This window comes from Vanellus vanellus (assembly GCF_965231255.1).
Source record: "Vanellus vanellus genome assembly, chromosome: 1".
Lineage (NCBI taxonomy): Eukaryota > Metazoa > Chordata > Aves > Charadriiformes > Charadriidae > Vanellus > Vanellus vanellus.
Genome location: NC_138905.1, coordinates 77,070,029 through 77,096,268, shown reverse-complemented (window position 1 = coordinate 77,096,268; position 26,240 = coordinate 77,070,029). Strand labels below are relative to the sequence as shown.

Genomic DNA, 26,240 nt, shown 5'->3' with positions numbered 1-26,240 from the left:
TTAAGGACCCTTCCAACTCTACCATTCTATGATTCTATGAATTTGGTATCATGTAATAAAATGTCTCTTTCAGATGAGTGAAGTGTTGATGCTAAAACAAAAGCAGGATATAGTTTTTAAATATCTCTTGTTCTTGAAACTGTCAGAAAGTTTATAATCTTACAATTTACCTTCCTGAAACAAATGTTTCATTTGTAGGACAACGAGATGAATAACTTTGTGTCTTTGTCTGCTGTCTGTTTAACAGGAAATAGCCCAATGCTCAGAATGATCAGAAAGTTATTTTAACTAGCAACATCATATGTTCATGTACTGAACAGTGCTAATCGAAAAATCTGAAAACTGCAAGGCATTATTTTCCTGGTCAGCTGCTACAAATAAAAGAATTGATCATTTTTGGTTTAGCTTGAATGCTTCTTGTGAAGGGGGAGGTCTTGCAGAATGTTTACAGTCTGCCTCAGGAATTGGAGAAAATAGTCTGGAATAAAATGATGTATTAAGTCATGTGTTTCTTCTCCGGAAATCCGGGTGTCTTTAGTGTGTTTACAGGTTTTTAATTTAATTTTTTTTAACTTACAGTTAACTTAGTAGTTCCTTGGCTGCATGAAGTCTAGAGTTATTCTCACTTTACTTGGCTTTGTGGTCTGAATGCCTTGTGCTCTTGTACCTCCAAGTCTGCCTTCTACAGTGGCAGGCTGCACATTCCACTTCTCAAAAAAAAAAAAAAAAAAAAAAATTGTCATTGCAGTGTCTGTAACTTAAAATGCAATTTTTATTTTTTTTTAATAAACCCTTAGGTTTTTTTAAATGTTAAATGCTAAGTATATAACATGTTCTGTGTGTCATGAAACGCAGAAAAATGCTGTATTTCCAAAATTCTAGCATTCCTCATAAGGCATGAAATTTGAATGTGATGTCTAACATAGTTTAAACTACTGTTTCATACATCAAGTGAACATTGTTTTTTCTTGAAAATATTAACGTAAAAGGCTTTCTTTGGAATACAAGGTGGTTGTTTTCTAGTATTGTAGGCCTAGTTGTTCTTTATACTGTTCCAAATTATGATGCTAGTTCCTTCAGTCTTCCTGTGGAGAAGGAAGCAGCATGGGTGAATTATTGGTGGTTTGCAGGCAGCTCTTTAAGGGTGGCCTTATGTGATAATAGTAAGTGAACCACAATAGGTAAGCTAAATTCAGTTCTCTGAATACCTGTCTGAGATTTGGCAACTGCTAGATATTACCATGAGGTTAGAATTTTGCTCAGACAACACCAAACGAAAGCATTAAAAATAGCATGAGATAACCAGCTCCCATTCAATATTAGCATTTTAAATGCTAATTTAATAGTGAAAATTTATGAAAGGAAATGTTCATGCTAGAGACATAAATCCCTGGGCACATAACTGGAGACACAAAGTGATGCTAATATAAGGCTTCAGCAGTGGTGCCAAGCTAGTATAACCTGTTTTAACAGTCTGCTTGGCTGTGAACCTACAGCTGGAGTAATTCTGAGCAGACGAATAATTTGCCCTTCTATTACAAAGACTTTAGAAGGTATTCTTTGAGGTACTTAATTTTCTTAATGCTTTGATTACATATGTATATTACACTTGTTAGTGTACAGTGTTAGTTTAAAACTGCCTACTTCTCAATTTCTATTTCTCCTGAAAATGAAGGGTTATTTTTCATACTTCCTTGTTAATAGATTAAACTTGTTTTGATATGGATGCATTGACTTAATTTTTGGTGTCAGTTTCATTGTCACACTGGTAGCTTCTTATCTTGAATTATATTGTGACTTATGTTTAAAGGCGGGGGGGGCGTGTGTAGTTTTTTTACATGATTTAGACAAATCAGTGACTGTTAACTAATGCTTTTCTTAGATGCTACCTAAATTTCTTTGATCTGTTGAAATGGATCTTGTCCAAAACCGAAAACAAGCCCCAATAAATACTTTGAAGTGACTGTCTAGAGGAATTGGTTTTGTCCTGTCATTGATGATTTTGATTTTTTTTTTTTTTTTTTTTTTTTGTCCCCAACTTTGAGGAGGAGTCCTAACATATTTCTCTATTTATCAGCAGTGTCACTTATTTTTCCAGCACTTAATATGGGCTTTTTCCCCCTTTTAAGAGTATTTCTCTATATACTTTGAGGAGTTTTTCTTCAAGCAGATGGCTTGCATGTACCTCTGCTTACAAAATTCTGAAGAAATGTGAACCTAATAGTTGGATGGTTTCCTCTTTTTAAGATGTGAGTCAGATGTGATTCAAATGTAAAAATTACAAACCTGCTTTAAGTATTTGAATGTTTAATCTACTGCCTTACTGCTAATCTTTATTTTTCAGTCAGGTTGTTAGGGCAGATAAGAAACTGACTGTGATATTTAATAGCCTGTGCAAATTCAGTTAACCGAGTTCTTATGTCTTGTTTAATGTTTACAAAAGCCAACCTGAATGACCTTGAAATCAATGGAAATATTACTCTGGAAGCAGTGTCAGGCTGTTTTTGCCTTCAGTCATCTAGATCAGTGATTTCATGTTGATGTATACACAAAAATGAAAGGGGTGTGTTAATTACATAATGGATTTTCATTATATAGTGTGCATTTTTCTCCATATCCTTATCCTTTTGTAGCCTGTACATTGAGCAACTATGTTTGTTTTTTTTCTTTAGAATTCTCAAGTTAATTCTAGGTATGGGAACTCCACGTCATTGCTGTCAGTATCTTCCCACATTAAATTCTACAGCATACTTTCGAAATAGTTGCTATGCAGTTTGTCAGCAGTGAAGCACAGCTGTAACAAAGGGCACATCCAGTCTCTGCTGTATATATAGTGGTTGTGTTTCTTCCATACTGCATTCTTAAAAAAAACAACCCTATTATTATTCTTGAGAGATGTTGCAATGCTTCTTTGCATGTCTTTGCAGTTTTATTACTTCTGAAAGATTAAACACAGCATAAAATTAAGGCATTAGGTACTTAATAGTAAGCATGGAAGAGGGAAATACTGGATTTTTGTTAAATATGTTGATTATCTAAAACATCACCAAGCAATAATAATGCAGAACAATTGTGATGACTGCCTGTAATTACATTGCAGGACTACTACAATATAATGAAGCTTTGACTTTTAAAATTAATAACTTTTTTACAGGAGAACCTGTGGCCTTTGTGGTGGTGTTGCAGTTAGCTTTTGAGATTGATCGAGAAATACTTTATGCTATAATGATTAACTCCTGCTAGTAGATTCTCTTGTTCCTAGGTAACAGTATTTGTGTTAATTAGATTTATCTTGTTTTCAGAGCTTTCAAGCAAGAATTGTAAAGTATTTGTGTCTTTATAGGTTGGAAATTACAAGCGGACGGTAAAACGAATTGATGACGGTCACAGACTTTGTAATGACCTTATGAATTGTATTCATGAGCGGGCAAGAATAGAGAAGGTCTATGCTCAGCAGCTTACAGAATGGGCAAAAAGGTGGAAACAGCTTGTGGAAAAAGGTAATACAGTCTGATTTTTGAACTCAAAACTTTCTCAAATGGGAAAAAAATGTTTCTGTATATCTTTGGTTTGGTAAGTATAAAGTAGAAATCTTGCACTTTTTAGCCTATAATGAAGTCTTTGCAAAAGGCTCAATAATGTAAGAAATGATCAAGCTTTTCTTGATTAAAAACAAAGACCTGCTCCTTTGCTAGTTTTCTTGTTTCTTACTGAAGCAGATGAATCTTGCCTCCAGTGTTGAGATATCCAAATAGATTCAGTTCCAAAGAACTGGCTGTTTCTGGGTAACTAATGGTATAAAACACAGTTTGAAAAGTGTATCTGAATATCAAGAGGGCAGTGGTTGTGGGGAAAGACTAGTAATAAGAGTTAGGCATCGCTCGAATGGAAGGCTAATCTGATACCATTTTAATATATTCTGAAATAGTTTGTCCTTTCCCGGTTATCTATGCTTCAAAAAGTATTTTGAGAAATTGAAGGCAGTTCAAAGAGGAGCTAATAGGTGGAATACTGAGAGTCATAGTACAGGGAGAAGGAGGCCAGACTGTATATTATTTCTTCTGGTGTAAAAAAATTTGTAATATTTATCTGAAAAGAAACTGTTCCCTTTTCTAGGTTTGCATCAATATTGCTGTTTACAAGTGAATATAAGTCAATAGCTTCAGGTAGTATCTTGGGAATATAAGTTCCATGTGGGTGATGGTTACTGAGAATGACACTTTCTGTTGTGTTTAGGCCCACAGTATGGAACAGTAGAAAGGGCTTGGTGTGCTTTTATGTCAGAAGCTGAAAAAGTGAGTGAACTACATCTAGAAGTAAAAGGTTCACTGATGAATGAAGACTTTGAAAAAATCAAGAACTGGCAGAAGGAAGCCTTTCATAAGCAAATGATGGGAGGATTTAAGGAAACCAAAGAAGCAGAAGATGGATTTAGGAAAGCTCAGAAACCCTGGGCAAAAAAGCTGAAAGAGGTACAGCAGTAGATTATGTATTAGATATCCTGTGTTACAATATATTAATGTCTCAAATCTCTATAAGGGAGTAAACTCCCTATTCTCTCTGCTGGACCCTCCTTTCTCAAAAAGATCTCTTGCTTTCTGTCCTCTTCTGAAAATAAGTATTTTTCTCTTGGTCTCTCCTAATCTTGGTGACTTCAGTGAAAATCTGGAAAAAGTGGAATTTAAGATATCGTTTTAACAGTATCTGATTTCATGCATTTGAAAGTTAAAAATTGTTCAAAGAAATAAGCAGGGGAAAAGCGTTTGTAGCTTTTTTTCCCTACTATGTAACATTATTCTTAAATAACAGGTTTGTAGAAGAAGGGAAGCAGGAGAACGTGGGCATGAGGAAAAAATGTTCTGTTGGGGACTTTCTGTAAAACCTTTTCTTGATTCTTTTCCACACTTCTTTAAGCTGTATGAGTGACATTTCTTGTATGGTGAGAGAATGCTGATTCATAAGTACTACAATGATTTTCTTATGTTGATTCTCGTGTACTGTTCATTCCTTGGCCTAAATGAAAAAAGAATCCAAAAAAGAAAGTACATCCTGAAACAAAACCTGACACTTTCTTCATTGCAACATGATTATAAGGAAAAAAAAATCAGTTGATGTTTTTTGTATAAACTATTCGAGATGCAAATATTTGAATCTACATTGTAGGTGGAAGCTGCAAAGAAAGCATACCATGCGGCCTGCAAAGAGGAGAAACTGGCTATATCCAGAGAAACAAACAGCAAAGCTGATCCAGCACTAAATCCTGAACAACTTAAGAAATTACAAGACAAAGTGGAAAGAAGCAAACAGGATGTACTAAAGGTATACTGTATGCTAACACACTGTTTGTATGTAGTCTTTTTAACCTATAGCTTGTCCATATTTCAGCTTTTTTTTTTTTCTTCCTGAATCTGCCATGGACTGCAGCACAGCTCACTTTCTGTTATGATCCTATACCAAAATTTAAAATTTTCACCAAAGCATATGTTATTGCCAAGCTCTTCTCCTGTGAAGAATGAATAATGTATTGCCACTATTTCACCTAAGTAATTTCAGCAGAGAATGAAACAGAATAAGACAGTGAACTTCTAGGACAGAGTTCTCATTTAGTAGTGAGGGTTGAGTTATTTCATTTGAGGGGCTGTGAGATAGGCACTTAAAACTTGCTGACAACATCTAAACTTGTAGTAATTCTTGACTCCAGAGTGCATTTTTTTTTTTTTTTTTTTTTTTTAAAGAAAGTAAGCTGATATAATCCATTTAAATAAAAGGAAATACACTTTTGGAAATGCCATTCTGTTGCCCGGTTTGGGGAACAGTCTCTTTAGTGGGCTGCTATCGAGAGGCTTGTCTTGTGTGACTTTCTTCAAAGACATCTTTTCCCTTTGAGAATGCTGTTCTGTGGTCCGGAAGCCTGATGTTACATTGGGTGGGATCTTTTAATTCCTGTCTGTGGACGACTACTGTAAATTAGTGTACAGTCTGAGGTTCTGTCTGTTAACTGAGCTCACAGAGTATACAATATATGTTCACAGACAATGTTTGGGGTTTTGGTCATAACTCACAGTGGACTATGTAAATTACTGAAGGAGAAATGACAATGCTCTGAAATTATTTGGAGATCTTTAAATAAGAGACCTGTAACTTGAAAAACTGCCTGCTCTGATTTACTCTGTGGCTCCTTTGGTTTTTATCTTTAGCATTATATTAACATTTGTCATGGCTTCTGTTAAAAAGCCAGAGAGGAGCCTTAGAGCTTTATTATAACTGTTCTGCAGTTTCATTAGATAACTCTTGTTGTGACATAATGGGTACAGTGGTCATGAAAAGAGAATGCAGTTTGGGAAATTCTGGTCTAAATCTTGGCCATTATTACATTGCTAAATCTCTTAGGTAGGGTAGTAATAAAATATATTGCTAATGGTTTGTTTTTCCACCCCCAGACAAAAGAAAAGTATGAAAAATCACTGAAAGAGTTAGATAATGCCACTCCTCAATATATGGAAAACATGGAGCAGGTATTTGAACAGTGTCAGCAGTTTGAGGAAAAACGCTTGCGTTTCTTTCGAGAAGTGTTACTGGAAGTTCAAAAACACCTTGACTTGTCTAACGTTGCAAGGTAAAACTGTGTAAAACTTCAAAATAATTGCTTAATACTTTTCAGTGAAAAGTAATCCATACTTCGAATAGATGAGAGTTTGGAATCTGATTTGTTTCTAATGTGTTGCTTCAATTTGTTTAAAGTTTAAGTGAAAGAGCTTAATTCTTTTTGTCTAAAATCAGATTAGCATCTATCCCAAACATTTGCTGGTTTTATTTAACAGTGTTAAACGAACCTATAACCCCTCATTCTTGTTGTATTTTATAGTCAAATGTATGCAGATTAGAAAGGATTCAGAGCTTAGAATCAAAAAATGTTGGATCTAAGATTTGGAAAAGGAGGGTTTTAGTGTATTATGTGTTTTGCATGTTTATTGGAGAACAAACTAGAATTTATTGTAAGTGTAAGACAGCATGAATTTGTAGCATAAAGACATTTATTGTTAAAATATTGTACCTCAGTCTAAAGGAATTACCTTAACTGGGGGATAAATGCTAAAGATCCATTGGTTGACTGTTGCTGAACTCTTGTCCAACTTAATTTCAGAGTCTGGTCTTTATACTGTAGTATATATAAAGCATGTTTTGTATTTTGTTCTTTCTGCCTGGACTCTCCTCACTACATTCCAAGAAATCTAAACTTCTGCTAGGGAACTCAAGCCAGAGCTCATGCAGCTGATTTTGTCAGACTGTGTGGCATGTAATTAGCTACTACAGGCCATTTTGATACAAAACTACTTCAGCATGTCAGTAAGACAGTGGTTATAATGCTTTTGTTTTCTCTTGCATTTGAGAAGACAGACACTGAAATACTTGCAGCAAATGCTGTAACACTAGTAGAATTTAAATCACGCTTGTAACAGCAGAGCTTCATATGTGCTCTGGTTGGCACTTCAATTAAAAGGAGAAAAGTGTGCTCCTGGCTGGCTGCTTATTTCTGTTCCCTCTTCTGCTAGCGACAACACTCTTATGGTAGTCCAACCAGTGGAATTAAGGAGCTGGTCAAGGTAACCTAGGGCACTAAGAATCTAGTTTGGTTTTAACCCTGATCAGTGTTCCAAACTGACTTGCTATGCGGTCACATGAATGTTAGTGCTGGCATAAGCAAAGGCGGCGACATAGGGGCAAGAACAAATACAGAGCAAACAATAGGTAAAGGCAAGATTACTTATTTTAGCATCATTATTATTTTGGGTTGCTTCAAAGTTCTTATGGAACTGCTGTTCTTTTTACTCTGAGTAGATAGATAGTTATGGTTGCTGTCCATTTGAATTAAGTTTAATCAGGTTGAAAGAAACAATAGAACAGAAATAAATGAGAAGTAGTTGACTTAAAGGGTAAGATTGGGGGAAGACTACAGAAGATGACCGAGTGGAGAGGCAGTGATTTCCTCTTAAGATACTTAGGAGGTTCAGGAGTGGTGTCTTATGGTATGTTAATAAGGTGCAAAGAAAGAAAAGAACTCTTAAGATAAAACTAGGGATAACACAACTGTAACCATTTATCTGTTTCCTTATCTCTGCCTCTTTGAATACCCAGAGATAAAAAGTATAGAATAACCCCTCAAAAGGAAATCTGATTTTTAACCTTAAGACTAATAATTCTGAAGAGCACAGTCCAGAAAATAGCCCTGCCCTGTTTTCCACAGATGTAGACCTCCAGTTAATTGTTGATTAAACCGATGGCTAGTGAGTCATTCAAAATTACTTATTCCCTTTCTCAAAATATGTGCCTTTCTATTGCTTAAATACATTTAAAGAACCACGAATGTAGAATAAAAACCATACTGCATACATGTTAAAGTGGTCAAGTAATATATAGAAATTGAGAAATTTGGAAGTATATTTTGAGGAAGTTTGACTCTTTGACAGTGTAGTACTAATGTATTCTAATTCTAAATTTTGTGTGACTTGGTGTGGAAGGATTTTCCCAAATTCTGTCTAGCTTGAATACAGACTAGCAGTTCTGTGTCTCTTAAGCCTTGCAGCTGTTGTGTTAAGACCTCTTTATACTCAGGGTTCCATATTGCACCACATTGGGGTTTTTGGTATAAAGCAATTGCACTTGTAGTCACAGTCTGTAGAGCTAATACCTCATATGCATGGTCGAGGATCGGGGAATCAAAGTTGTATCTGAACCATTACTTCTATTCTGTAAAGTACTTAGGAGAACTCAACTTTAACGAAAAACAATTAGACTAAGAGATAAGTAAAAGTAGTAAGGTTCTTTTTTATAGTATTTGATATTTTGTATAAAAAGTACAGTTAGTAAAATCAGAGAGTACTTAAAATAATAAAAGCAGTTAGCAGATATACCTGCATAGGAAAGTTCTGTAACTCCGCTTCAGGTTTGAGAAATTTATTTTTATACTGATTTATTATTCTCATTGGATTAAGACAGGAGTTTTCACAGAATGCTATGGACTTATCACAAAAACCGTTTCTACTGTCTTGTAGACAAGATCTAAATTCAAGTAACTTCAAGATTGGCGTTCGTTAATTTAAATACATTCCTATGTAAATCTGACACTTAATGACAGCCAATTAAGCTACTTTATACAAGAGTCATAATTCTAAAATCTGTCAAATAAGGATTTTGTTTTTTTGTGAACTTTCAGCAAACTTACTTGTTTGGACTACTCTTCCTTTTTTTACAGGCAGTAATAATACGTAATTATTTTACAGGCAGTAATAAGTCTGTCGTAGAGTTTTAAAATGTCTGTCTTGTTCTAAGTTTTTTCAACACTAATGTGAACTTTGAAATATTTTTTTTTTTTTAATCTGATGAGGGGATTTGCCATGTTTCTAAATGTTATACTAAATTTGAAGTCAAATTTGTTTTGCAGTTACAAAAATATCTACCGTGAACTGGAACAGAATATCAAAACAGCAGATGCTGTTGAAGACTTACGGTGGTTTAGAGCTAATCAAGGTCCTGGGATGTCAATGAATTGGCCTCAGTTTGAGGTAAGGTCAGAATACTTAAAACCCAGACTTTTTCTGTCTATTTTTTCTTCTTTGCTTTTTGTCCTATTCTTTTCTGGTGTAACTCTTAAATTCAGGCTTCCAGCAGTGAATATTTTTGTTTTTACAAGTCATAGTAGTTTTCTTTTCTTGATTTCCATTAGGCTGTCCTTAGCCTCCAACTTTTGGAGGTGATTATATCAGGCACCTATTTAAAGAGAAAAGGGGTAAACCAGAAAACTCTATAGTGGTTTGTTTATTTATTTATTAAATCTAAAGTCATTACTGAAGTCATTAGTAAGCTGTGTTTTAGTTGATACACAGCTGACACCTGTATATGTTATCCTATATGTTTTACTTCTCCCCTTTGGTGTCAGATATCGGTTTGAATCTCCTTGATGTTAGCAGGTAATTGTACTGTAGGCATCAAAGATGAAGTTTGAACTAAATACGTCAATCAGTCCTGAAAATTGGTATTTATGTCTTAACTGTTTTTTTCAATACTGTTATATAAAAAAGTTCACCCTTGAACCGGTTGGTAATTGAATTGCTGAATGCCATCTTCAAAAGAAAGTATTTTTTTTAAGTAGCGTTCTGCTAACATAGCCTACAAGAAACAAGTACCAAAATGTATCAGTGCAGATCATACTACCACAGTATTGAATAGCTGGAATTGGGATGAGTTTGTCTGACCAGAATCATGGGTTTACTTGAAATAATTCTAGACATTAAATTAATGGAGTGGAAGCATCAACTCTGGCATGTTCACTGTTCTCTTAACTGTAATGGAAAATCGCTTATCTTTAAAATGTTGAGTAACTTTAGATTAGAAGGTTTGAGAAAGAAAACTCATAATAGTACTGCAGAATTTCTTTGCCTGAAACACTGAAGTACAGTTACTTCTGTGTGGGGAAATTACCATCCTTTCATAAGCATTATAATTAACAGATCAAATACTGTTTTTACTATTTTGCTAATCGAGCTTTTTCTCATTTACATGCTACAAGGATGACGTAAGTAAAAAAAAAAAAGTCATGATCAAATGAATATGAAATTGCATTATAAACTGCAAATATGCTTAGGTCAGTGGTCTTTATGGTAACTCAGAAATCCAATATGTATTTGTACAAACTTAAATAATGAGGCATCTCTGAGAAGTTGCCCAGAAATCACTGAAAACTGACTGGCTGTGCTACCATGTATAAACCAGTAGTAATAGCAACTTGCAAAATCTTTTTCCTGTTAAAAATACTTAATTTGCTATACAAAAGATAGCATTCATCTCCTGATTTTATTTTTTTTTAACCTTTAAGGATTCTGAGATGAAACATGTCTCAGCATAGGATATTTGCTTGCATTCAGTTTGTTCTCTGTTGGTTCGTACTTTGTATCAGTATGTGTCTTAATTTGACTTCATAGGTAGAAGTTCTGTTTAGGTCTCATCTGTCTGTCTGACTTCTGAAACATCTGTATGGTTCAAAACATCAAGGAGGGGATACTTTACAAATGGCATCATGAGTCTTGTCAACTGTTGTGTTGATTTGAGCCTTAACTCTTATGGATGGCTTTTAAGGACAATAAATTTCTCTAAATCTAGAGTGCAGTACCTTAAGGGCTCAAATCTTAGGGACAGGGGGCATGATATACAGTGAGTTTAAAAATGAGCTGCTTCTGAAGAAGTGCTCCAAGAAAGATCTACAAAGTAAGACCTATCTTAAATTAGATTATAATACCTTTTAAAATTAAACGTTAGGTTTACCTCTTAAAGCCAGATGTCTTGGCATTATTTGAAACAATGAGCCTTCGCAGCACAACTTCTAAAGAGCTGCACTGGCCAATTCCTTTGATTTCTCTAGTTGTCTGCCAGATGTCTGGTATTTTAAGTCTTTTCAAGGTGTTCAGAATACTAAGCAGGGAAGTACAGTACAGGTAACCTTGGGATTTTGTGAGTAGCACAGATATCCGTTTGCATTGCTGGGTAGGAACTAGATGAGTACTGTAACTGAGACATTTAGAGTAACTTATCTTTTTAATAATTATTTGTGCTGTTGTATGTATAGATGTATGTTCCATAACTCGGTCTGAAAATTAAATGTGATAATTACTTGTTCAATTAAATTTCTCAGTCACGGTTTGCATTCATTGATAGGAGTGGTCTGCAGATCTGAACCGCACTCTCAGTAGAAGAGAAAAGAAGAAGGCTTCTGATGGAGTGACTCTGACTGGTATTAATCAGACAGGAGATCAAGTTTCACAGCCTAACAAACATAGCAGGTATTTTTCATGCCTAAAAAGACTTGGGAAGGCTTGTTACCTTCAAGTACACTAAGCTCTATGGGATCAAAAAGTCACTTTCCAACCAAATGTTAATGATCTGTAAGCATTTAGTGATGTGTTTCTGCAGCTCACAAAATATTTTGGGAATTAATTCTCTGTTTTACAGTTCTCTTTCCATTGGGAATTAAACAAAACCAAATTTTATGAGAAGTAGTTAATCTGTTGCTATCTTCCCATCTCTAGAAATGACAATTATACTTTGATATCTTAGCTTGCAAAACATTTAGTCACTTCAGAATTCTGGATGTGATTAATACAAAACTGTTAACATCAGCTGCTTTAGAATGGAATGAAACTGGCAGGAAAAATCACGCTGCCTTTTACTGCAGGCAGTAAGAAAAAGAAATTATGGTCCACGAAGGATATTCTAATTCTGGAGGAATGTATCATATGTGACATTTTCCAAATTTTTTTGGATCTTATGCTACACTGGATAAACGTTTTGGTTTTTGTTTGTTTGGGGTTTTTTTTTTCTTGGCTGGAGAAGGGGTCTGCTAAGAATCTGCTTAGTGGGACACCAATGACAGTGTTCTACTCTTAAACAGACAGGGTCGCCATAATGCTCTTTCTTTTCCAAATTAGCAGTCTTAGTGTCCAGAGTAACACAGTGCAGTCAGTACAATCAAGTTACAATCCCTTTGAAGATGAAGAAGATACTGGGAGTACTGTCAGTGAAAAGGAGGACAATAAGATCAAAAAGTTGGTGAAATGTTGTTTTTTTAATTGTTTTCACACTTGCACTTTCTCTGTCCAGGGTTTTCTGTTTTTGGTTTCTATAACACTGTGCCGGTCAGTGCATGGAGCCCTTTTAGGCGGTTATGTAAGCAACACTGTAACCTAACTCGTCTTTCCTAACAGATGCCATATCTGTTGCCTTGATCTTTGGTTTGAAACTACTGGGGTTATTGGCAGCTGCTAACAGAACTGCTGTTGCTTTTTTCCTTCCTTTACCAGTCCTATAAAATGTTTGAACTGACAGGTTTTTCTAGTGAAACTGCTTCTGGAGCTTTACTGCTCTGAGTGTTCTCGCTGAATAAATCTGCTTTTACAATTGCTTTCTTTTTATTTAGGACCTTCTCAAACAGCTGCCTATTACTTCAATACACACACTAGGGATGTCATACCACTCTCTTAAATGGCATGTGCATGCTTAACAGTGAACTTTTCTTTAAACAATCAAGTTGTTGCAGTATAATGAAGTTTCTTTGTTGGTGGATTGCAACACACAAAAAGTGTTGAAAGGTACTGTAGAGGTGCATAGAGATTTGGGAGGAAGGTTTTGCAAAGCAATTTAAATGTCTTATTCTAAACCAGATAACTCCTCTCATCTGCTACCTGCGTACCTTTTACCTTTCTAGAGTAAATAATCCCATGGATTATATAGATTTCTTGATAGGGAAGTCTTTGGAGTTTGTGGGGAGGTTGTCTTTGTTACAATCTTTACAATTTTTTTTTTTTTTTTTGCCTTTTTCTAACTTTGCAAATGTATTGCAAGAATACCTTTTTTTTTTTTTTTTTTTAAATGAGGCATTGTCAGCTAAAGACAGGTGAGCAGATACCAGAAATACAGCTTCAAAACTGGGCCTTAGAGTGGACTTTAAGCTTAATTAGTGGAACTGATATCTTAGTGGTATTTCTAGTCTCCTATTTTAAGAGCAGAAAAGAATAATTTAAAAATTGTTTTCAGTGTTAGCAGCTATGAAAAAAACCAAAGCTACCCTACAGATTGGTCTGATGAAGAGTCCAATAATCCCTTCTCTTCCACTGATGCAAATGGAGACACCAATCCATTTGATGAAGATACCTCTCCTGCGATGGAGGTGAGAGTACGTGCACTCTATGACTATGAGGGCCAAGAGCAAGATGAACTCAGCTTTAAAGCTGGTAAGTTTACAGGATACACTTAAAATATTTATCAAAAGCAGAAAGGGTGGGGGAGTTTCTCTTCAGCTTTAATTTCCTGAAGTCACCTGTTTCTCTTAAAGTATAAGTCCATTTACAGGATCATATCTAGCCCTCACCCCTCTTGATAGTGCTTCTTAGTATCTCCTGTTTGGAAGCACCAACTTCTAATCTGTTCGGAATGTGTTGGGATGCGTCTGTTTGGGATATTCCTTTCTTACCATCTTGTGTTAAACAAAATGAGGCGCAGAACTGATAATCCTAACTCCTCCTTTTCTTAGTTGGTGACAGTAACAACAGCTGCATTTAGCTGTCTAGAAATGCCAACCCCACAAAGTTGTCTCCTTTTTAAAGGAAAAGACTACAGCAGCTAACCTTAAAACAACATCTAATCATCTGATATTTTTTTCTGTTTAAACTGGAAGCATCTCTTTTTTGGCCTCCATTTTCCTACAGTGCTAACAAGGTTGAAAACTTAGCCATGGACAGATAATTTTTTCCTCTCTTTTTCCATCCCCCTTCAGTGTATGTTAAGCACAGTAACTGTCTTTACCTGTTTGTAGTTTGTTTTTTTTTTTTGTCTTGTGTTATATTAGGGTACACTTACTATGCATCTCGCTTCTTAGGATGTTGCATTTCCCTTAAGCCATAAACCATGTTCCCTTTTTACCTCATTGCTATAGGAGTCGAGAGAACAGAATAGAGGCAACTGACAGGAGAGACCCATGCCACAGTATGTTTCCATACCCTTGTGCCAACTTCGTATGTATGATGGCTGCATGCCATGGATGCTGCTGCCTCCAGTTTGTCTGGGCTAGTTCTACCAGCCGTTGTGCGCTGGGTGAGTTCCTGGGCAGTTCCCTCAGCCCCCAAAATAGGAGACTCAAGCTTTTCATAATCTGGCCAGCACCCTCTAGTGATGAAAGGTGATATTCACAGCCAGTCTGTGCCTTTCGAACTCTTTAATTTCAGCCAGTTGTTCTATTGTCTTGCCCAAAATGGAACATAAAGAGTTTACCAACCAGGAATTCCAGAACGAGTAGTTTAGCAAAAGCAAACAGAACTTCAGTTTGTGAAAATGAGATAGGCAATCTCATTGATCTTGTCTCTCTTCCCATTTGCTTGTCATTTACTCCCTTCAACTGTAATGACTGACTTAGAGGAAAAACAGGGTTCATGTGCTGAAAGAAAGTTTGAGAAAACTTTTGGGTTTACTTCCCTTTCAGCTGGGGTTCGTAAGAAGTATGCTGCTTCTATACCATCTACAGTGGGTCTTAGATGTTACGGCTTAGGGTTAATATAGTAATCAAGTCAATAGCTAACTGGTGAACTGCTAGACTTCCATTCTGCTTATGGAGGAAAGGTGGTGCTCAGAACAGTGTGTTTCCAGGTCATATTATAAATGCAGTTTGTTTTTTAAACCCAAAAGTACCACAAGTGAGGTGGTGGGACTCCCACCTTCTACTCACCTCCCTCCTTTTTCAGTAGTAAAACTCTATACATCTGACTTTTCTTCTTTGTAGTATTGTAGGTTTCCAGAGAGGAGGACTGGATTGGCTTGTCCATTAACTTTGCTGAACTGTGCCCTGACAGAAGGCCAGTAATAACAAAACATCTGGAGCTTTCTCTGGAATGCACAGCAGCTAAAATTATTCTTCATTCTGTAGACTTTAACTGCTCCTTTTTTTTTTTCAGCAGGGGATGGAAGTGTGCTAATCCTCTTGAAATATATGTATTGTGCCTGTCAAGCAACAGGATAGCATTCCAAGGGTTTACAGTAACAAGCCTTCTGGTGGTAAAATTATGCAATGTTTATATACACAGATGTAAGGGTTAAATACAGTTAGGCACTCTGTGCTTTAGTACCAGCTGTGTGACTTGCATTAAACTCTTTGAACCAAAGTGGTTCTGAGTGTGAGGTCTATATAAATAAAGTACAGGAAGTATGAACTATGAGTAAAAGATGTATGTAGGCTTAACTTAAAAACAGCTTAATACCTCTGAAGGAAGAGCTTTAAAATGTTTTAACACCAAATTTTCTGACTGTATCAATTGTAGAAAACTGAATCCCCTTACAGAAGCTGAATTACAGAATGGCTACAGTAAAATGTTGGTTTTAGGCAGAAGTGTTGGTGTGCCTAGGTTTAAACTAAACATACAAAAGACTCAGGGGAAAAAAACTCACTAGGTCATGCAAGAGTCAATTTAAAATATACGTGCTCCTGTGCTCCTTTGTAGACTATGCCTAGACTCCGAAGCAGCTGTCAGCAGAGGATTAATCATTGTAGGGATCTGTTTAAATGTATGCCGATACTCTCAGATGGGATTTCCTTGGATATTCAAAGAATTTGCCTACAAAGCTTTAGTGATCACTTCTAGGTGCATGCTGTAGTATATATGCTCTGCATAGGGTCCATTAAATGTACTTTAATACATGAAACTCCTTTTTATTAGTGGAATACTTTATATATCTGTCTCTTTTTTTCTTGGCAAACAACTGTAGGAGGCTTCCAAAGAGGAAGAATAACTTTGTTTATTCATATCTTATGAGAGGTTTTATAATTGTGTAACAGGATGGGACACAACCATCTACCATATGTCTAGCTCATGTCTCTGCCATGGTTAAGAATAAATATCTACAGTAAATGTAGACCATGCAATGTTGTCAAAATGTGTTATTGTATATGCTATCTTTATTGCAGTTGTTAAAGACCGTTTTTGTTATAACTGTTTTGAAAATGAAACTTAAAAGTGGTAATATTTTCACAGACCTCCAAGATCACTGAGTTTCCAAGTCCTAGCTGTTAATACAAGTGCAACTGCATTTGGGGCTTACTGTTAATGCAGTGTGGCTTTGATAGTCATTGTGTTCACTCTTTATTAAAATACACTTCATAGAAGTGGCAGGAAAGCTTGAAACTCTCATTCTAATGTGCTAGAAATGGTGGAAAAAAATTGTAAAATGTCTCCATAAGCCAAGTACAGTCCATAGTGCCAAACATTTTTTCATAACAATGAACAAATTAGTTATCTGGTAAATTTACAAACTAGAGGAGATGAGACTTTAACCTTTTTTAGCTAACAGAGGAGCTATAGAAGGTATATATCTGAGAAGACTTAATATGAAGCTTGTCCGTTTCTACCAAAGAATTGATAGTCCCTAGGCTACTTCGGTTTTCCTAAATTATACCAAGAATGTATATTTGTAGTCATTTGGGACTGTACTAAGTGGTTAATATCTTCAGCATGTATTTCCTCTTGCTAACTAAGATGAAACACAAATCAGTTTTATCTAGGGAAATAATTTGACACAAGTAAGTTGTACATGAGGAAATAATTGTTAATTAGTCTTGCCATTTTTGCCTAGCTGAGGTGGACATTCATTTGTTCACATACAGCATCTTGGATTCTGCAGCCTCTCTAATGCTAAAGTATTTCCTGAGGATGTAGAAGATTAGATAACAGTCAAAATAAGGTTATGTTATAGTTCATAAATGTCTGAATGCATAATCAGTATCAGCTTTTGCCATGTAAGTTGGCGAGCAAATTCTTAGTTATTTTTTTCTGGAGCTACATCAGCTTCCAGCAGTATAAAGCTAGAGCAATAAAAGAGAAAGTAAAATCCAAATCCTTATATTTCTTAAACAGATGAGAAAAGGAGAGAGAGATGTAACAAAGTGTAAGGTATAAGATTCTTTTAAATCTTTCTGCATCACAACTTAGTAGTGGTGTACTGAAAAGCTGCAAGTATAACTCAACAGAATTTTACTGCCATGTCTTAATGTTTGTAGCATTTTCCTCCTTATATTGCACAAACTCTTTGAAGAGTGTATCTTGACAGTAAGCCTAATGAAACATTTATTTCACTTGCACCAACTTTTTGTTGAGGGCCAAAAATGTAGGATTATTCTGCTTGTTTAGAGGTAGTTGTACTATCCTCAACTATCTTTGTTCACACCCTTTAGAGATAAGGGAGCATTTGATCTTATATACAGTGTTATTTCACTATAACTTCAATAAAGAAACCAAACTTTTGTGCTTTAAAAAAAATGCTATGACCTTTTTGAAATGCCATCAATGTGATGTTTTAATTTCAAAGTAGCTTGCTTATTTATATTTTCGTGAAATTGGGAGTCTTTCATCCCATATGTAAATCTCTAAGTGGTCTTATTGGTATCAAAAGCACGAAGAGCAAAGAAGGGAGACTGGGGCCTGAGTTGGGCAGGAGAAGAAAAGCAGACATCTCGATAACTGTCAATATATCTTCCTGTTGTTACTTAAAAGGTTACAGCTTGTTAACAATGTTCCTTCTTTTTGCAGGGGATGAGTTAACTAAAATGGAGAATGAAGATGAGCAGGGATGGTGCAAAGGACGTCTGGACAATGGACAAGTTGGTCTATACCCAGCAAACTATGTAGAACCAATCCAGTGACAAACGACGAAGTTAATAAAGAAGTGTTACAAAAGCTCTGTAGGCCTGTACAGTATATATTTAAAGCAAGAGGAAGCTGAATGATGTATAGAATGTATATATTTTAATGAAAAGGCGAGAGCTTGATGCTGAAATTGTGGTGATTTAAAGACAAAAGTTTGAACTAATAATTTGACATTGTTTTCACACCTTGTGCACAATGCAAAGGAAAGGGGTTAGGTTGAAAAAATAGTATGATAGGAAAAATATTTTTTAAACTTTTTCTTCCCACATGATCTATTATTGTGACTCCTAAACATTTTTGCATTTTCTATGCTTGTGCCTCATCCTATCCTAGGTATGTGGCTTACGCTCACTTTTGTTTAATCAGTTATTTTAAGTGACCTTCAGTAACTTGCAACTTGAATTTTAAAGATTATTATAGTTAATTTTCTATTTGTTCTTAGCAATGTCTGAAAGATGCAGTATTTTTTTATTTAAATGCTATGTAGTAAGCACCTTTTTGTATGCTTGGATTTATCAATTAATACTTAAATTATGACATAGATTGAGTCACCAGTTGACTGAATGAAAACTCTTTCCATGTTGTAGTAATCTTTCTATGTTGTCAGCATGGCTTGAAGTTGTAAAACAAATCCTGTATTTAATAAATATCTGTTACAGAAGGTTATTTGTAGCAGAGATATCTGCAGGTGCCATGGGTTGGGATTCTATTATGAATGTTGTTTAAGTGTGAAGCCACTTAAACTAGGAGTTTTCCATCTAGATCTTAAATGGCACTCAAAAGAAAGATAAATTATGCATAAGTCCCAGAACAGTAGCTATTTCCAGCACATGTTTGCAGGGGGAGGAGAAAAACCCTCTCCTTTAAACTGTTAATGATTTTTGGGTGATTTGAAATGTTAAATCTGTGAAGACTAATTTTTTGAACAGAGAAGACTGTAAAATAGACTAAATGCTTTTTATTAAGAGCCTATCTATGTTGTGTATATGTACATATAATTTGATATTCCAAAATATAAAGAGCATGGCTACTAGTTATCAAGCCTTTTGATGTCAATAAGATTTAGAATGTTTTAAGAGTTTAAATTATAGGTATATTTAAATCTGCTTTCCTGCCATATTCATTACTGTACCATAGATGAAGTATTCTATGATTAGGTTTTCAGAAGTACAGTAAATACACTAACATACTCAAAATCAGTATTTGTGGATAAATTTGTGGTTCAAAGTATAAACTAGTTTTTTAGTCCTTACATGGATTATTGTAGCAGAACACTGTAAAATCTACATGTTTGCATTTACAACTCAGTCATCTGTAATCGTGTCAAATAGTATGCATTTGTGACATTTAAAACTGGGTTGTAAAATTACAGCAGATTTGTGTTTAAGAAAAAACCCTAAGTATCAGGTAAGTAGATATGCTATGTTAGGAAGCTACACTGTAATGAAGCTAACAAATCTATTTTGAGGTAACTATAAAACACTGTTGGTAGTCTTGGACTTTATCGTTTGCTTTTTGAGCTTATAGATATATTTAGTCATCATTTTCAATGAATCAAAATGTGCAAGCTTAGAAAATGGATGTATGTATGTGTCTGTCGAGGGAAACTTATTAACATAATTGTTCATCCACAAGATGATTACTAAAAATGTCAGGAATTACTGGATTGGGTCTCTGTATTGCAAAATATTTTAGAAGACAATAAAATCTGTTAATCTCTTAAATACACAGAATGCACCTCTCGCTATTTCAATGTATGTGGAAAATAATCTTATGAAGCAAATAAGCTGAGCATTGCATTGCAATTCAAGATGACAAAATCTGCATTGTCTAAAAGAGCCATAAAGAGGAGTGTGACATTAGCGACGTTGTGCTGTTAACAAAAAAAAAAAAAAAAAGTGAGGTGGCAATGCACATGGGCTGTTGGTAAGGCATTCCAGCAAAATGTTTATGGAAGAAGAGCAGACCATGTCTTTTGTGGAAATGCAAGATCTACTGTGATGCTGCTTTCTGTGGTATGGCCAAGTCTGATATAGTTTGGATTTTTTTCATAATATCTGAATCTTTTCTGCCTTTCATGAGAGTTTTCTTGTTGACTGGCAGTGATTACTGTAGTAGTGTTTGTGATAGCTAGCTGAAATATTATCTTGACTCCCTCACAAACACTGCATCTTTTGATCTAAATAAAGTACTAGGTTTTTTTATGCTGGATGTCCAATTTGATGAAAGCACCATAAGAATCCAAGTGGAAGGGACTAAGGGACGTCTGTAGTCCACTGTACTACAGTCAACTCTGCATTCAGACCAGATTTCTCAGGCCTTTGAGCTAGTCTGAAAAACTGCCAAAAAGTGATTTCATAACCTCTCTGTTCAAATGGTTAGAATGCTTAATTATAACCTGCCCCTCCCGCCCTCCCTGCCCCCCCATTTTATTTGCAGTTAGAACCTGCCTTGTTGCAATTTATGACCATTGTGTGTCATTCTGCTGTGCTTGGATGGAGCCTGGCTCTGTTGTTTTGATAGCCTCCTTGTAGGTGCCGGAGGGCTGCTGTTGGGATCCCAAGATTAATCTATTCTCCAGGCTGAACAAGCCCTATTCCCTCAGCCTCTCCTCACAGAGGAAGTGCTCCATCCCCCTGATGTCCTTCCACTGCACTTGCTCAAGTTCATCAGGATCTTGTACTGAGTGTGGGTGGGGAGAATGTCCAAAACTGGACAAAATCTTCTATCATACTGAGTAGCAGAAGCTAATGGCAAACTTAGCAAACATTTGAAAAATAAGTGTTTTCAAGAAATTATTTGACTGCTAACAAACAAGTATAAACAATAGGCCATTTTAAGTGCTTGAAATTCTTATTATACTTCATTTCAATGCGAACTTTGGGAAACAGACTTGGATTTGGTCAAATGAAAATTACTAGTTTCATCCTCATTTTGAATGGACAGTTGTTTACCTTGCACAGATGAATTCAGTTGAGAATTTTGCTTTAAGAACATGGATCTTACCTCATCATCTAGTATGTAAAGTCTGAATATACTCATCATAGACAAATTTAGAATAAGAATGCAAGGGACTTTTGGAGGCTACCTAGCCCAGCTAGGGGACCTCAAAGCAGGTCCAGTTCAAGCAGGTCATTCAGGGCTTGTCCAGCTGATTCTTGAACATCCCCAAGCATGAAGAGTCCACTACCTCTCTGAGCAACCAGTTTTAGTGGTTCATCACTTTCACCATGAGGATTTTTTTCCTTATATGTATCAGAATTTCTAATGTTTCATCTTGCACTTTGTTTGTGCACCTTTAAGAGTCTGGCACCATCTTCTCTATGCTTTCCCATTAGGTAGCTTTAGCCTGCTGGCTGCACTGTTGCTAATACAGCCCGGTGTGCTGTGGGGCACTTTTGCTGCAAGGACATGCTGCTGATTCATGTTGTTCACTCTGATCCCCAGGTCCTTTTCTGCAGCGCTGCTTTTTATCCTGTCAGCATCCAGCCTGTCCTGTTGAGGTGGAGTAACTGTGCAGGTACAAGACGCTGCATTTACCTTTAGTGTTCATGAAGTTTTCATCAGCCTGTTTCTCAAGTGTTGAGCTCCCTCTGAGCGATGGCCCTTTATAATCTCTAATTTGGTATCATCTGCAGGCTTGTCAAGCGTGCATTCTGTCCCATCATCTAGGTTATGAAGCCATAAGTAATATTGGCCCTAGTATCCATCCCTCAGGATGTCAGTTGGATTTGCTATGCCCAAGCACAACTGTTTAAACCTGAGAGTCCAGACAATTTTCTACCCAGTCTATTTAGTCACCAATTTGGCTGTAAGGATGCTACGGGAGGCTGTGTCAAAAGCCTTGCTACAGTTAAAGTGAGTAAGTAATGAAGCCTGTTGAACAACAGTAAAGAAATTTTCCCTGTAAATCTATCCTGGATTTAAGCAGCTATACTTCACTCTCACAAGATTAAATTTACAGGGTATAAAAGGAGAACATGATGCTCAGAATATGATTTCTTGCCATCTTGTCCCATCTGTTTCCTTTAAAATTCTGCAGGGAAATAGTATGTTTCAAAACTTACTAGTGTATATTTGCTTGTACTGACTGAGCTACCTGAATGTTGCTGTAACCTTGAGCATGTTTCAACCTTACAGCATGAAAATACTTGCCATTTGCATAGTATTTCTTGAATGCTTTGAAAACACATAATGCCTTGTTTCACAAAAGCTGTTGACTTTTTAATCTGGATATTTGCAATGATCACTTAACAAATTAGGTGCTTTGTCTTTTTTTAATGTAATATTAGTGGGTATTTCCAGTAATTGATAACATTGATGAGTTTGTCTAGTTAAAAGAGAATAGCAAGGGAGCCTTTTCAGCAAAGTAACAGGCTATTAGAGAAGGTGCAGAGGTTAGCAGTTCCTGATGCACAGTCCAAAGAAATATTAGAATGCCTCTTAGTTTGTTGCTTCTGAGGCTGAGAGCTTGACAGCAAAATTTTGAACAGTTTCCGCCAAACTGCCTCTTAATTTACTTGTAAGCTATAATACAAAAATATGTATATTTGCTATACACAGACAAGATGCCAAAAGCAAAGCTGTACCCTCAGTGTAATAAACCAATCCATTGCTGTTATCTTTTGCTGAGATGTCTGTGAAGTTGGTCTGAGCTGATTTTTCTTTGTTCTAATGCCTTCTTTCTTCCAATTATGTCTCTATTCCTAACACTTGCAAAGTAAACATTAAGACAGACTTCATTATTGGAGATAAACAGAAATACTGAGGCTTCTAGTGGGAAATAAGAGTACACAGTAAATGAGATGGCTTTGTACTAATCTGGTATGATTTGGGTGATTTTTAAAATAACATTTGTGTTAGCTGTCTATTATCGTAAAACAAAGAAGAAAAGGGAAAGAATAGAGAATGGTATACTGAATGTTGGATGTCCAGCAGCAATACCTCCTGTTCTCCTGGAGCTGCATCTGTTTTTAAAAATAACTTTAAGGTTACGTAATAATTTTCTTAATTTTTTCTCCAACCTTTCTGGTTTGGCAGAAAGTTGTTCATTCACCTCACAACAAGAGGGAGCTTGCTGGTTGTGGCTGAAAGCATACCTAGCGGTCAATTTGAAGCGCTGCAGATTCTGTTCCTAAAATGAGAGAATACAAGATAACTCCACTTTTATTAGTATACTTTTATTTCCTCATTTTGTCTGAACTAAAACATGAACAGCAATTTCAGAACCTAGGAAGGGTCGTGTGGTAATTACTGCAGTTGACAATACCTTCTGTGTGTTTGACACCTAGCAGTTTACCTGCTAATGTTTAGTACATATCATTGTCAGCCTGCTTTACTTGTTTTTCACCTGTTAGAAATTCAGATTCTTGTGTGATACTATATTAATACTTTAGCACAAAATTTCAAAAATACTTTAGGTGCTTCTTGAACCTTCCATTCAGGGAAGAGTACCTACGTACATCTGAAAGTTTTACTGAGCACCTGTCCATGTTTCAGAAGGAGTAACCTTTTCTCTAACAATTACCGTAGTAGGTCAGACGAGGTCTGTACCGGAGGTATGTAGTGGGCACCTTAAGAGGAGTATAATAGGACAACATATAGTGATACTTCAGCTATGTTATTTTTGGCTTTCAGTGATCTGTCTTTGGTCCTATGAAATAAGAAGAAAATAATTTTTTCCTCATAATTTTGATAGTTCAGTTCACTGCTTTGGCAAAAACTGAACATGGCACTATTGTTCACACAGATCTAAATGCAGTAGTTCAAAAAAGAGAACCTGTGATCAGTTCCAGAAAGAGAACCAGTAACGTTATTTGTCAGTAACTAGTTCTGACCTCATTAGAGAGGTTCAGACTGTATTTTTATTTTGCATTTGACTTTGAAATTCCCTTGTTGCTTTATCTGGTCAATCAGTACTCTACAAGATCCTTTTGCAGCTGTTTTCCACTTCTGTGATCATAAGTAATTTAATGTTAATAAACTGCCACCTTTCTACTCTCCATTTTTGTAGATAAATATTCAAATCTACAAGTCCCAAGCATAAATCCTTCTGGGGGACACACTGGTAACCTCCCACTTTTTATTACTGTAGTCACTAACCGATTTATTAAATGATCATTTCCTTTACTTCCTGGCAGTTTACTTTGGCTTTTATGAGGGACACTAGCATGAACTTTTTGAAAATCCAAGTCACCTGTTACCTCAGCTAGATCACCTTTGTGCATAACCCATGAAATCTCCAATCCCGTGAGGTAAACAACCATATCAATTGTGAAGTACTATGATGATAAATATTTCTAGAACCCCTGTGCAGAAAACATTGAAATTTGATTGCCTGGCATAGATGAAATGCTGTCACGTGGCAAATGTAGGTGGGTTTTGCAATGGGATGCTACTTCTAGCTGTAGCTTTGCAAGTCCCTTGTATTGCTAATACAAACAGGCTTACCTAAGCACAACTGAGTATTGAGTGTGCAGAGGGGTTGTCTGTGAATCGCAGTATAGTAACTTTTTGGCTTTGTACTGGGCCATGTTGTTGAGTTGTAGACCACTTTCAAGAGTGGAAAGCTCCAAGAAACCTCACCTGTTTGAAGTGGTTATGCTTCTTGATGTTATCGGTACAAACAATGCATTACTACTAAATAAAAATGTATTACTGATGTGTTGAACTGGTTTCAGCTGGTTTTTAATGTAGTTACTAACCTTTGTTTCCATATTGTGGGAGCAGGCATTTGGATGCTTGATCTTTCTGTTCTAGAGAAGAGGTTTTGTGTATGGATTACTTGTACTGGAATGACGCATGTCTGGGACTATGTTGTGTCTTCCAGGATATCATTTGCAGAGGGAGGCTGGCCTAAAACTTCTTGAGCTACAACTGTCATGAGGCAACATATTTTCATTACGTACAATATAGCTGTGAGCAGTAGTAAATTTTGCTCAGTACCACCAAGTTTTCCAAAGGACATAAAGCACAATTCATACGTATCCTCTGGCTCTAAGGGAACCTTTGGCACTGGGAGGGTAATGAAAATCTAGCTAGCATGACCTGGGACTGTACCTATACGCTGTCCTTTCACAGCAGCAATGTAAGCAGAAAGCAAACAATGGAAGGCTTGATAATAACTGGAGAACAGCACTAATAGAATTTAACAGAACTAAAAACTTTGAAGGTTGGGAATGGTAGCAAATATTTTAGAGCTGTGAGACAGTAAGTGGCCACTGAACCTGTAATTCCACACAACTCCAAGCAGATGCAAATGCCCGTCTCTGGTTATCAAATCAGCCAAAGACCTAGAGAACAGACACTTCTCGAGAGACCATCCTGAACGGTTATCCTTTGTATTCATATGCCCTGGTGGGACTGTCTGGCAAGATCCAGGAGCCTGAGACTTTTGTTGTGGCATTTGAATAGGTGAGAGTAGGAGAAAGCATTGGAACAGGTTGCTTTGCCTATGCCACCTCAGCTCACAGAGTAGCTCTGGCATCCAAAAATTGGGGGTCAACAAAGTATTACAGGGACAAGCCATCCATTTTAGGCCTAGCCTGGGTATGCAGAGAAGAGGATATTAGCACAGAATCATTCAGACGGGAGGGGCCTCAAGACATCTCCAGTCCAACCTCCTGTTGAAAGTGAAGTCAACGCTGAACTAGAAGCAGTTCAGTGCTGAGGGCTTTGGTTGGGTCCTGAAAACCTCCAAGGACAGGCATTTCAGTTCTTCTGGGAAAACTGTTCCAATGTTTGATGCTCCTCATCTTTTCTTCATATCAAATTGGAACTGTATTCTGGTTTGTTAGTAAGAATTAGAGCCCTTGAGTTTTGATTTGTGAAACAGCAACACCCAGTGTCATACTCTGGCATGCTGGCAGTGAATTGCTCTGCATTTGCACCTGATTAGAGGGCTTGTAATACACACAGCCCTTCTAGGGAATGCTGTGCTTACCAGGCATTCGTTTCTAAGGGTACACATGGAGCAGTCCTTCCTCTGTCTATGTTTATCAGACC

The 26,240-nt window shown here is 36.4% G+C and overlaps 1 protein-coding gene across 2 annotated transcripts in view; it reads left to right on the top strand.

Moving 5' to 3' along the window:
- The window catches only part of PACSIN2 (protein kinase C and casein kinase substrate in neurons 2), a 61,895-nt gene extending 41,668 nt beyond the window's left edge, over nt 1–20,227 (top strand). The window contains exons 3-11 of one of the 2 annotated variants that reach the window (XM_082498676.1): nt 3,344–3,500; nt 4,237–4,472; nt 5,164–5,319; nt 6,441–6,616; nt 9,443–9,563; nt 11,710–11,834; nt 12,483–12,596; nt 13,585–13,781; nt 18,120–20,227. In XM_082498676.1, coding sequence (XP_082354802.1) covers nt 3,344–3,500; nt 4,237–4,472; nt 5,164–5,319; nt 6,441–6,616; nt 9,443–9,563; nt 11,710–11,834; nt 12,483–12,596; nt 13,585–13,781; nt 18,120–18,232 — 1,395 coding nt within the window. In that variant the 3' untranslated portion in view covers nt 18,233–20,227. Of the gene's footprint in view, nt 1–3,343; nt 3,501–4,236; nt 4,473–5,163; nt 5,320–6,440; nt 6,617–9,442; nt 9,564–11,709; nt 11,835–12,479; nt 12,597–13,584; nt 13,782–18,119 lie in introns of both variants that reach the window. The other variant, XM_082498675.1, reaches the window with a different exon arrangement.
- Nucleotides 20,228–26,240: the final 6,013 nt, after the last annotated feature.